The following is a 13,644-nucleotide window of genomic DNA, read 5'->3' as shown; positions in this document are numbered from 1 at the left end:
ACACACCATCAAATATCTGTTGTAATTTATATAGTTGTTGTCCCAGAAATGAGCCTTAAGTGTGTCTCTGTGATTATGGTGTGTTGCTTGGGAGATAACATGGAAGAAAGCTCTAAGATGCTGATTTGTGAAACATCCAGTTGGGTGCTGGAAGCTGGTGCTTTGGACTGTTCAGGAATGGGCTGAATCCCTCTTTCTGCTGCCAAAGGGTTGATAGACTGGGAACAGCTTTGATAGAGAACCCATCTATGTAAGTGTGACATACTATAGACCAATACCAAGGTCCTACTTTGTATGGAGACTGGAAAGATTGACAAAAAGAACATTGGAGTCACAGGTATGACTGGGAGATTAGATTAATCCATCAGAACAAGAGAATGCTTTTAAATTGGAGACAATGAAAGTTTATGCCACTGTTTTAGCTGAATATTTTAATAGAGAAAACGAGATTTCAGAGAAGCAATCTGTCAAACTTAAGGACAGGCTGAGCATGAGAATATAAACAGAGGTTTCAAGCAAAGACGGCACCCAGTCTGGTGCCTGTGGCATGGAATGCAGTGACTGGGAAGAGACTGGAATAGGTGTGATGCTTGGAGGTAGGAAATTTAACAAACTCTGTTGAATTTCTGCAGGTTATCAACATCCGTGAGAAGATACTGGAGAATGAGAGAGTTACCCTAGTTTTGCAGAATTACTCTGTAACTTTTATAATAATGCAGGGAAGTAAAACAGGACTTTTGCAAGCATAACCCAGAAGGTTATCTTAATGGGTTGATCTGGCCAGCAAGTAGTTCAGTTGAGAGTGGCTTTGATCATAAACCTAATATGATCATAAGTGATTACTCCTCTAGAAATAAACATATCACAAAGGGAGGGGAAGAGGATGAGGGCTAAGTTTTACCAATATACAGAGTCACATCTTAAGTAAGTAGGTGGCTAGCACTGCTCTGTAAACCATTTGTGAGGCCACGGAGAGTGGTGGATAGCTGGTGTGCAAATCCGCTGCTTCTCTGTATCCATGTACAGGTCAGAAAGTATGGGTTCATAAGGATCTAGAATGAATTCTGAGGACTTCAGGGTCCATATGTTTGGGAATCACTGCTTTTAGCTTATAGTGGGTAGTATAACTTTCTTAGGTGTGTTAGTTCTAATTAACTTTTTTTTTCTTTCTACCACCCATAATTATCTCTAAATTGCTTTTGGTAGAACAAAACACTGTTCTTGAGAAATTATCTCATTGGTTAGTTTAGGGGTTGATTTGTTTTGCACTATGTTTTTTGATTGAGTCAGAATTAATCCAAACAGGCTTTTCATTCCCATAGCTGGAAGAATCAACTACAGATTTAGATTTCTTGAGGCAAGCTGAAAAGCCACTTTGGCCTGAGGTTAAAGTTAAACTAAAAGCTACAAAGCAACATTCTTTAAAATGAGGACCCTTCTGAGTCTCATGTTTTCCACTTGCAAAGTAGAACTTTCCTACTTATTTTTTTCCACAAAGCTTTAGCAGAGGTTATTGCAGTTCAGAACGTATTTGGCAGCAAAATGATTAGAGCTTTAAGCCTACTAAACAATTTTTTTTTTCAAATATCTGTTGTTCTGGTTTGGTTTTCTTTTTCTCTTTGCATCAAAATTTATACTCAGGTTGCACCTGAAAGGAGGTGCAGTATGTTTAGTGACATTAACATCTTCATCTGCCATTTGAATCTGTAGCTTGAAAAGTTCTGTACCTCTGCAAAATACAAAGCGGGAGAGTTCAAAACCAAAGGACTTCAACTGTGTGTTCAAGCAGGGTCTGAATGAGACTTTAAGTTGAGGACACTTTGTTCAGTAGTCAAGCTGAGGATTTTTAGGTAAAGTGCAGCAACATCATTCAGAAGTTGAATGGCAGATAGCTTCCCTTCTAGAAAGAGAGTCTCCATCTGACAATACCTTATAATATCTCTCCAAAAAAAGAACTAGTATGATGGAGGATGAGTTACAAGTATGCACTGGTATGAGCCAGAACAACTGCTGTGTCTGTTGTAAGAAACAGGGCTCTCCAACTTCATTAGATTGGAGCTCATGTGGCTGCTACAGTTAGGGCTTGCTTAGTTTGTCCATTCTAAAACCCTGCTGTTTTAAATTGCTCTTAATTCCCCAAAGCTTATACCTGCTGGGTTAAAGTTAGTGCCAAGCCAGGTGAAACAATATGAAATTTCCTGAAGGAATTTGTGGAAGGCAAGATGCAATCTGCTACATAGTAGTTAATGCTAGATTTGTTATGGCTGCATGGCTGAGGATTTGATGACTATAGTCTCTACAAAAGGCTTTAAAAAAACTCATCCTGCTATCTTGTGCTGAGCTAAAGGAAAGAGGCCTGTGTGGCCATTCAGGAACGGTTAAAATATAAACTGAAAATGGTCAAACTATAAATTGAGAATGATCCTGCATTATATCATCTCTTCCAATCCTCTGGGCATTTTCAAATAGATGCAGTGTACCAGTAACCAGCTCATGAGCTGTAAGTGCCTGTCACTCAGCTACTTCATTTACAAATGAGTTCTGAAGCATTCACCTTTCTACTTTGCTTTTCACCTCTGTTGCTTTCTAGCTGCTCAGTTTCTTCGATCCCAGAAGTACCAAACAGTGGCTTTATTGGACCTGCTGGCTTCTTTGCTACTAAGTGGAGTGCAGTTGTATCACTTTTTGAGGTGCTCTGCAACAGACTGTGCTCTACAGACAAATATGCACTGCTCATTATCATTCTTCCCCCCCCACGAGCAAGCAAGCACTTTCCTCCATGCTGAAAGGCCAGCCTCTCCCAGTGTGTCTGGGGAGTTTCCTCTGCAAGGGTGGATAGTTAGATAGGTCTCCTTTCATGATATTTCAACAGACCAGTTTCTGGAAGTAGATGGAATAGTACCTGTTCCATAATTTCACAGTCTTGCCAGGAGCTGTGTAATTACACTTACGAGAATTAAGTCTGGGCTGTTGGAAACCTTCACTCTGGTTCAGCTGAGAGTGATAATCCCCTATGTCACTATGGTTATGTTGTATGTGTTTCCCATGATTTAGAGCTCTTTTTATCATTTCATATTTGTTTAAATAGATTTTTGAGCAGATAAAAAGAACATTCATCTATCTCGGTGAGTTATGGATTGGAATTCCCTCTTTATTAAAAAAAAAATTATTAAAAACCCCCTTTTTGTGTCCCTACCTATTGTTCATCTAATCTGATCTGTCAAGCTGTGTATCAGACTTCTTTAGGGAAATTAAGAAGTTCTGGTTAGGTAACTCCTTCTCCCCTGTTTGAAGATACCAAACTTTTTGAATGGGATCACTCTCTTTTCACCTCCAGCTTCCAACCCGCCCATCTAAATGTAATCACGGCTGCAAAATTAGCGTGTGATAGCATCAAGCAGAGGAACAACCTCTGGCATTTCCATGAGAAAAGAAAGGCCTTGTCGGATCTTTCAAAGCACTGCTGCTTAATCAGGGATTTTTGGGGGCTGCCTTACCATCTCTGAGGAAACCAAGTTGCAGATCAAGGGCAGCTTGTGTGTTATGAAATTGGAAGAACAACTGGGAAGCAGGCAAGCCAAGGTCCCTGCATCTTGCAGTAGGTATTTGGATGTGTCTAGTGAGCACTCTGAAGAAAATGGGAGTTTTGATATTTGTCGTCCTCCCACTTAGCCAGTCAGCTGCTCTGCAGATGTAGATGGTCACTCTTCGTTCCAGCTCAGTCTTCCTGGCTCGGAGAGCAGGAACTACAGTAGTCACAGCTTTCCCAGATGTTGGAAGCTGTGGTTCCCTAAAGGAGCATATGCATGTGCATGTTCCTTGCTTCCTGAAAATCACTGTGGCACTGTGGGATCTACATTTCATCAACTGCAGCAGGCCACAAGATGGGAAGTTGGGAGAGCAATGGGCTGCCGTGCTCACGTTTTGTCCTGTGCAGTGTGATGGCAGGGTAGGTGCAGGGCAGCCAAAGCATGAAGGCAGTGGGGCTTGCCCTGCTTTTGTTAGGATGTTTTAGCCCCAAAAAAGACACTTAACAATGGTAACTAAGGAGAACTTCATTGAGCAGCTTGTAATGAAGGGAAAACAGATTTGCTCGCAGCAATTATGGGGTTGTGAGGTGGGGTGGGGTTAATACTTTGCATTTGATTAGTGGAAACCTGAAAGTGCTGGCACGTGGAAGGAAGATGAAGGAAGAAGGATGGCCTCTTTAAAAGCTGTTTCCCCTACGTCCTTTCACTGATCGTCTTCTATCCTAGAAATTCTGACAAATTTCACATCACCCCTTTGGCAAGGTCTCAGGTGCTCAATGACCTTTGGCCAGTACCATGAACGAGCATCATTAGAGTGCCAACCACCAACCCACACACTACAGCCATGCACAAAGATTTTTGTAGACCCTGATGTCTTTCAGAGTCACTCCTTTTTGATAGGTTTTTTCCCCTCTCCTGCAGCTTGTGGAGAGACCTTGCAAGACTCAACAGGTAATTTCTCAGCCCCTGGCTTTCCAAATGGCTACCCCTCCTATTCCCACTGTGTCTGGAGGATCTCGGTGACCCCAGGGGAGAAGGTAGGTGCCACACCAGCACAAGGTGTACTCTGCATTTCCCTCACATGTGATTTTGCTTGTGATGACAGTGTTAGTAGCTGCCAGAAGATCTCTGTATGCCTGAGGTGCAGGGATAGAGCCTCGAAAGGCTCACGAGCACCAGTGCTGTCTTCCCAGAGATGGAGTGAGGGATACACGATCCTGAGGAGAGGAGAGGTACTGCTGGAGCGGAGCCTCCTCCCAGGTCTGGACTGTGTGTTGATCTTTGATCCTCACTCTCAATTTGAGGCTGAACCCTGCATGGACATTTCCTATCACCTGCTATCTCCAGCTGAGCTCACCTTCCAAAGCCAGGTGCCAGCCAGATGAGTTAGATAAAATGTGCCAGCCATCTGGGGTCCTTAAGGGACCCAAGGAGCCATGAGTGACATGTGTGGCCTGCCCCTATCACACAGGCATAATATGCCTGTCAGGGAACTCCCAGTTCCCGCCTTGAAACGCCAAGCCCTGCTGTGCATCAATCACCCTCCCTGTCCACCTTCTTCTCAGCTCTTTTTGTTTTATTGATCTTCCTGTAGAAATGAAATCTTTCCTTAATCCAGTAACACCAGCCTTTCAGGCCTTTCATGCCGTACCAGGCTGCGAGAATGCACAGTCCAGCTTGGGAGCTCCTTAGCAGAGTGACTTTGCTGAGGACCACCCTCAACATATGCTTAAGACTTGGACAAAGTGCAGAGTTCATTCGTTTTGCAACAGCTGTCTGGCTCCAGGACCTGGTTCTGTCACCTGCAAGCCCAGTTCCATGCCATGCTGAGCTCCTGCCATCAGCTGCAGGGCATCACTGGGGCAGGAGGGCCAAGAGGCATCCAGGTTTGGAAACTGTGGCACTGGGAGTTTTGTGGTGTGGAATCTTACTGTAAACTCTCCCTTTGCTTCTCAGCCTTTTCAGAAGAGTTGTGTTGGTTTGGATGCTGAGCCACTAATGTTAAAAAAGAAAATAAATCATCAATTTCAGATTGAATGCTGCGACTTACCTGTTTAATGAAATGCAGTGATTGGTACAAAGTAGCATTGTAGCACTGAGGTGTTAGCTGAGAACAGGTACTGGGCTTGTAGCATTCACCTGCATAGAAACAGATAAATCTCCTTTTGCTGTCCAAAGTCAGAAAACTGCAAAAGCATAAAAAAAGTGCGTGACATCATTGCAGACTGCCTTCTGGACTGCCAGTCAGGACTTTGGGAGAGAACATCTGTTCTAGTCTAATGACATTTCTGTGGCAGACTATGGATGTAAATGAATACATGGGTCAAATCTTGCAAAGAAAAAGATACAAGTACACCCCATTAGTGACCTCCATAGGCCCAGACCAAGGCCTGTGATCCATGTGACAGAGGAAGGAGGCCGAAGTAATAACATTTTAATGCTAAGCTGCGCTTGATAAAGCCCCTAAATGCAATTGCATCATTCTGATGCTGTGAGTCTGATTGTCAGAATGTGGAACCTAATCAGCAAAATTATATTTTTCTTACAAGTGTCATTTATATGAAGGCAGAGACCTCAGAAGTGTGTTTTGTGACAATGTCTTTCTCTATGATGTTCACATCATTGAAAAATGAAGATTCGGTTTTTAATTTTAAAAATCCAAACAGGCTTTTTTTAAGTAGCATTTTAGTAACTGAGGAGCATTGACTTAATTACAGAGTTGATTGTAAAGAGTTATTGGCTGTCATGTACTGTCATGGTTTCATTAAAATACCTTGAGAAGCCTTCCTTTTTTGAGGAAAGCTGATGTACAAATCCCACCAACTGCCCAGCTGTCTTTTCCTGCATACTCACTTAGGCAGCACTTTAGCAGAGATGAAGTACAATCTATAGGATCTTCTTTTTAAAGTAACTCCATCCCCAAAGAGAAATGTGTACTCTCTCCTTTCAGATTATGTTAAATTTCACATCAATGGACCTGTTTAAAAGTCGCCTTTGCTGGTATGATTATGTGGAGGTGCGTGATGGCTACTGGAGAAAGGCTCCGTTATTGGGTGAGTACCTGTTTCATTTTAATTGCATTTCCTGTATTGTTCTTGATGCATTGGAGAGTGAGTGGGGAAAATAAACAGAAACAAACCTTTGTTTACCTGGAATGACCCTATGTCAAGCCAGGGATGGCCCTATGCACTGGCCATCCCTTAATGTCTCCATCCAGAGATGTTTGTGTGCTATATTCACTCCAAATGATTCATACTCCAAGACCTTTGGTAGCAAAGATTTTGTTCCTTCCTTTTCCAGCTTGAGAAAGGATGAAGGGAGGGAAGTGAGTCAGGGCCCTGGCTGGGACTAAAACTGTGGTCTCTGGAGTTTTATTATTGCTCTTTCCCAAGTCCGAGGTGGAATTGTCAGGCAGTCAGAACGAAGCAGCTGTACTATAGCTCCTGACCCAAACTCTTCCCATTATTTCTCAAGTATTTGTGTTTACAAATGCACAGTACTCTGTACTTGGAGCCTCTGTACTCCTAGCAGGGAACTTGCTAGACCATGTCTAGGATGTCAAACTGTGCAAGGACTCTGCTCTGCTCCTGCTCCCATTCCCAAAGAAGTTGTGTTGTTCTCTGAGAAGTGCAGCTCCTCTGTATCCTCCCTATTCCTTTGCCTCCTGCTATTGTAACTGCAAGTCCCCTGTCACCCCGAGTGGTTCAGGAATCCCACCTGCTTTTTCACTGGCTCTTATCCTGACTTCATCCCCTAACCTTGGTGTCCCAAACATGTAAAATGCTGTACTGCAAACAGCCCCTTCTGCCTGAAAGAAAAGAAGCAATCAGCTTGTGTAGCATCCCCAGCTGTGTTAGAGCAGCTGTGCCCCAAGCTGCAGCCCAGGACTGGGACAGTCAGCATTGGGTCAGAGGGTTTAGGGAGGTTTGGGTGCTCTCCTTGGCCCTACTGGACATCCTAGCCCTGGTACCAGGTGAGGTACTAAGGTTGAAGCCGTGCTGGTCTCTAGGTTTCTGTGGGCCTACCTTTCACTGCAGTTGACAGCCAGCTTTACTGCTTCCTGCCTGTTTTGGATTTGGCAGCATTTATTGCTGTTCTCTGCTGCACATCCATCAGGTAACATTGCTCCAGCAGCTGCAACTTAGCTCCTCGTTATTTTTTTTTTCTACCGAGTAATTTAAAGGTATTTCAGAAGCCAAGCACCTCCCTGTCCCCCTAGTGCAGGTGGACTTGGGAGTGATTCCATCTGGAAGGAAACACTGCATGAGTGGCCATGGCTCCCGCATGGGGCTGAGCCCATGAAATTAGCTCGGAAGAGGCAGACAGACGGCAATTCAGCAGGGGGTGGGGAGGGGGATTAGTGTGAATTGTGAAAGCACAGGCTTCTTGCAGAGAGAAAAAATACATGTGTGCTGCATATTTTCCCAGGGAAGTGTGTGAAAACCCAGCCTTTAAATGGTGTATAACTTTTTATGAATGGGCCCTTTATCACACTCTGAGGAGCTTGCTCATTCTCGTTCCTCATCTGCTTTTCCTCTTCTTGACACCCCTGTTAAACTCCAAGTCTAAATCCAGGAGGCAGTTGCTCAGTGACCCTAGAGGAAGGAGCTTTGCAGTGCTGATGCTGTTTTTAGCATTGCCTTTGGGAGTGGAGATGGAAGATGCTATTGGTACATTGGTTGTCATGCTACCCCAACAGTACTGGACAGCTTGGGGGCACAATAGTAGCTGAGTAAAGCTGAGTCCAAGATAGTATTTGGATTGGTGATTCTGCAAGAGAAAAAAGTTGGTGGTGAAAATGCCATTCCCAGCCAGGTAATGGGAACTAAGAGGCTGTATTGCAGGTAAGGCATTAACCAGGTTTTTACCCAGTAGGGGTTTTTCAAAGATCCAAGATCCCTCTCACCACTGTCCTGACTGAATTCAACCTGAAGAAGTATTCTCTGCCTCTGTCTAAATCTCAGTGGGATTCAGTTGGACAGGGTACCAAGACCATGCTGAATTCAGTGTATAGCCGTGCTGGTGTCAGCTGAAGTAAAAAACCATGTTTGCACTGTGCAAGCTCCTGACCCAAGTGCAGGTTCCTGACTATCAGGGCATAGTTGGTGCCTGCTCTGTTTCTGTGAGGAGCATCTGGCTTGGATAGGTAGAGGAGCACCAAATTGAGGTTGTTGAGGTTGTTTGGGCTGAAGATGCATCTGCAACTGATCTGTTTCAGGATTCATACTTGATTGCAGAATTTGGGTATTTGCCGGTGCTGGTGAGTGCCAGAGAGCTTATTGCTGGGGGAACCATGGAGCAAAAAGGCTCTTGGTCTCATTCTCTTGAAAGCAATTAAATGACTGCAGAAGCTTAACTGGGAGAAGCTGAGTAGAGAATAAGAGTTTTTTCCTCACCAGCATGGCTGTGTCTTGCCCTTGGCTTGACTTACACAATTTACTCTTGCGTGCAAAATGCTGAAGGAGTTTCCAAGGCCTAGCAGGTGGAAAGAATGTTCCCTAATGTCACATCTCTGGAAGGACTGGGGATAGTTCATTGAAGCTCATTTGCCCAATTATGTGATCAAAACATGAGCCCTTTTGAATTTGCCAGGGCAACAGAAGCTTCATCTGTGACTACTGGATTCTGCTCCCAGCTGAAGAGAACTTTCATTCATTTCATAATTGAAAAGAATATGAATTAATGGAGGGGGGGACACAAACTTATTCAAAAGCACAAGTGATGGGACTGAAAGGGTCTTTTCCACAAGCACAGCTCCTTTAACCACAGATTCTTTGCTTCCTGGAGCCACTGTGCTGCCCATCAGCCAGGAGATCACAAAGATCCTGATTGTCTCTTTCCTGCCTTGTAGGTAGATTTTGTGGTGACAAGATTCCTGAACCAGTAATATCCACGGACAGCAGGCTGTGGATCGAGTTCCGGAGCAGCAGTAACATCCTGGGGAAAGGCTTCTTTGTGGTCTATGAAGGTACAGCCCTTAGCTAGAAGTCTGTCACATTGTATGGAGCAGGCAGAACAGGATGCAGGGGGTTTATGGGTTAGCAGGAGTTCTGCTGCACTGTGTGGTTAGATACAGCCATGCTCCTGTTTTTATGGAAATTGGCAGATTTTGTGCATTGTTTCAGTAGACAAGGCATGGATCTTCCAACAAGATCATCACATTTTGGGGGGCACAACAGGAGAGTAACACAAAGCAATAACTTCTGTACATAGGCCAGGTTCTGTTTGCTCTAACCAGCCCCTGCAAGCAGCAATGTGGGGTGTAGAAGGAGTTTCTTTCACTGTTTTAGTAGGCAAAGTTCTGTTTGGGACCATACATTTTATATCACTTAATACAGCTTGTCTTGGAGTGTTTTTCTTTTTTTTTTTTTTCTCAAATGCAAAGATTGTTCTTTTGTTTCTCCCTTGTATGTTTTACTTACAGAGGATTGGAAATTAGCATGTCAGATCTTCTATAGGTCAGGTACTTTAGAAACTTGCATGGCACTGGGATGATGAAACCCCTTCACAGGAGGAGCAATACTGCCACAGCCACTACAAATCAGTAACATCCCTTTTCCATATATGCTTTTTTTTTTTTTTTACAATAATGATTCCATTGTTCTGTGGGCAACAGGCATTTTCTTAGAAGTACCAGCATTGTCAGCAGTACTGTATTGTACTGGTACCAACATTGCATCATCTCCTTTCTTCAGCCACAGGAACAAGTATGATGCTGGAAGCCCAGTACCCAAGTGTCCAATAAACTCATGAATAATGATACTAACAGAGGGAAGTGAAGCAAACATGGGACTGTTGGGGAAGTGCAAATAAAGCACATGAGGATTTCACAGCAGTAAGGGACTAACAAATCTGTTTCACAGGAGAAATATCTGGTTTCTGCAGGAATTGTTGCCCCAGAGACAGAGGTAGCTTGCCTGATTTTTTTTTTCTTTTTTAATATTTCTGCTGAAAAACAGCTGTTGCTTGGACCATGTGGTTCGTAACACCCCTTTTATGGTAGTTTGCTGGAATTGGAAGTGATCAAACTAGTGTATGTGGCATCATGCTTAATATTGCTAAATGGTATTAGAAGAAAAAAAATTTACATTGGCTACATTCCAAAGTCACTTTGCAAAGTGACTTCCTTTTCTCTTGATAATTTCCCTGTTTCCTGTTGATTGATAAATGATCCCTAAAGGTTCAGTAAATATGAGCAATACTTGCTTCACTTGACTTTTGAATAGAGCAACTGGAAGTGGAATGTGCATCTAGTGGTCAAACAAACTCCAACTGTTCATATTTTCCTGCCTCTTCAAGACTGGTGTTTTATGTATGCCTTTCCTGAAAGAAGTTTCCCATTGGAAAGGTATGGAATCTGTGGCTATGCCTGAGAGCAAGCACAGAGCATGACTGGTGGAAACCAGCTTGTACAACAGAAATAGTGATGGCACATTGCATAGTTCTTTTCTTAACTCAGCCTCCTCTTGTCAGAGCAGCAGGTAGTAAGATTATCTGCACCTCTCTCCATAATTTATTTGCTGAAATAGGAGATTTTCTAAAAATCTTCCTTAATCTCTATTTCCCTCTAAAGCAAGCTCTCATAATGGCTTGTTTCTTTCCTCCATTGTCAGGTGGCTTGCTCAACTGTTTTGTGACTTCTGTGCTTAGGCAATAAAGGTAATCTTTATTTCCAGGAGGGTTTACCCATAAATGTTTAATTTTTTTTATCAGTTTTTGTCCAAAATCTTTCTGTGTTGCTGTTAGTTCTCTTTTTCTTTTGAACTAAAAAAACCAAAGTGGGTTTTAGCTCTGCTTCTCTGTCTTCTGCTTTAGTGAGAGTGCATGTAAATGCTCATGCATCTGAACTTTACTGGAAGCTCTTTGGGTGAGGACTGATTTTTGGATTTGGAGTCCTCTGAGTCTTGGACTGAGAGTTTTCAGAAGATGTGAGGAAAGAGGCATAAGCATTGTAGCCACATTATGGTAGAATTACTTGATACTAAATGACAGATAACATAGGGAAAGTGTCCTCTTAGTTCAGTCATTCTGTCCCCTTTCTTTCATAAGATTCAAGATGGGAAGATGTTGACGGTTTTGTCCTACAGCACTGCTGGCAGCCCGAAATTTGGCATCATTATTGCCTTCTCAGGCTCTGTCAGCAGATGTTTTTTCCATTTTGCAGTAGGGCTTTTCCAAGTATAGTTGTCTGAACTACCACAGTGGATGGAGAAAATATTATTTGTTGGCTGTCAGTTTTATGGCTCTTAAAAAAAAGGTCAGTTCTCTGCTCTCATAGTCCTCTTTCTGTTAGGTGGGGGAGACAGTTCTTTAAAGAGTCCTTCAGAGCTTCTCTCAAGCACCACTTGTAGCTCTTATGAACTCAAACTGCAATCTAAATTGTGCTCTGCAACTGAATTTTTCAGTGCAACTGTTTGGAGGTGCTTTAACACTGATTCTCTAAGAAAGCCTGTAGCACTGCACTAATAAAACAGTGCTTTTAACTAGGTTACATTAACAGCTTACAGTGCAAAACCAAGACAGTGTTACCCAATGCAAGCAATTTCCAGGACACTGTAGGTAGACCCACCTCTGAATTGCTAATACAATGCATTGTGGGGAGAACCCAAGGGTGAGGATGGTTGATGTCTGGCAGTGTCATTGCAGTACCATGTCTCTTATACTTACTGCTGGTGCTTTTTTTCGCTTGACTTTGAATACAACCAAAACATTCATATGTCTTTTGTAGACGTGTGTCATGCATCATGGGGTAACACAGGTTTTAGCCTGTGATCTTACCTTTATTTCCTATGTAGTCTTGCAGACAATTTTGTTGAACTGTTATTGTCTTTGATGTCTCTACCAGTTTTTTATAAAACTAGATTTTCACTGAATTTTCTGTTCTTGGTCTTTAAACTTACTCATTCTCACATTTGACACTGAAACTTAATTTTTCGTGCACAGCCGTCAGCCTGATGGTCTGGTGGTGAACAGCTCAACTTGTGCTTGTTAATATTGCCATCGTGTGGCTGGATTAGATTTGCAACTTCTTTTTATTTTTGGGTTTTGTTGTTGGGGTTTTTTGCCAACTTTTCTTGGTTCATAGAGCTGTTAGCAGGTTTCAAGCAGATATGAAGGCAACCAGGAGTATGAAACACACAAATTCATAAAAATTCTCTGTCCCAGTGAGTTCACCTTCTAAGGACGTTGGCACAGCAAGGCAGGAGACACTGTCACTAAGGCAAGATGTTAGATTTGTAAAAACCTCCATGACTTGTGGGTTGCCTTTGTATAACAGGTGATATTGATACAGATTTGAATTAGGAGCAGGCTTTACCTATGGAAAAACCTGCAATCTCAGGGTTTTGCTGTTTCTTTTTTATGAAGCTATTTGTGGTGGAGAAATTCACAAAGATGCTGGACAGATCCAATCTCCCAATTACCCAGATGACTACAGACCTTCCAAAGAGTGCATCTGGAAGATCACAGTTTCTGAGGGTTTTCACATAGGAATTACATTCCAAGCCTTTGAGGTGAGAAATGTCATTGTATATTATATTACAGATATTATTTTGCCTCTTTAGGTCCTTTAAAATTAAGAAGAAAGTGGTGTAAATAGTAATTTTTTTTTAAATCTTTTGACTACTTCAGAATATCATTTATTCTCACCAGAAGTTTGCTCGGAGATTTTGAAGCCAGGTTTTTATGATGAGTTTTCAAAAACTGTTGCTTTAGACAAATATAATTAGAAGGGACTCAAAAGTGTTGATGACATTAAATAAGGACTCATGAATCCTTAAATTTTCATCCAGTCAAATGAAAGTAAATGGTCCCAATCCAGGCAAAAAACCTCTTTTTCATGTCACTGGGACTTGGCAGATTGAAGGATGTGACTCCCCAAAGAAACATCATGTTCCCAGATGGCAAACAGGCTTTGAAGAGCTCACAAAAGGTTTTCTCCTACTGGTTATAGGATGTCTTACACTCTTAGTCAGGTTCACAATGGTTTATCTTTGACAACTGATGTATATATCACAGACAGGAGTGGACAGGACCTTAGCTGGTGCATAAATCCCATCTATCCCATAGGCTATTGTAGCCTGGGTACACTAACCATGTTTGTCCTGTAAAGGGC

At 42.6% G+C, this 13,644-nt stretch overlaps 1 protein-coding gene across 3 annotated transcripts in view; it reads left to right on the top strand.

Moving 5' to 3' along the window:
• The window catches only part of TLL2 (tolloid like 2), a 90,614-nt gene that overhangs the window by 60,160 nt on the left and 16,810 nt on the right, over positions 1-13,644 (top strand). For all 3 annotated transcript variants that reach the window (XM_018069073.2, XM_018069074.2, XM_018069075.2), the window contains 4 exons: positions 4,452-4,567; positions 6,481-6,583; positions 9,382-9,498; positions 12,897-13,042. In XM_018069073.2, the coding sequence (XP_017924562.1) occupies positions 4,452-4,567; positions 6,481-6,583; positions 9,382-9,498; positions 12,897-13,042 (482 nt within the window). The remainder of the gene's footprint in view (positions 1-4,451; positions 4,568-6,480; positions 6,584-9,381; positions 9,499-12,896; positions 13,043-13,644) is intronic.

This window comes from Manacus vitellinus, unplaced genomic scaffold (assembly GCF_001715985.3).
Source record: "Manacus vitellinus isolate BGI_N305 unplaced genomic scaffold, ASM171598v3 scaffold_15_pilon, whole genome shotgun sequence".
Taxonomy (NCBI): domain Eukaryota; kingdom Metazoa; phylum Chordata; class Aves; order Passeriformes; family Pipridae; genus Manacus; species Manacus vitellinus.
Note: the sequence above shows the minus strand (reverse complement) of the source record. Positions and strands in the feature narration are given on the sequence as shown.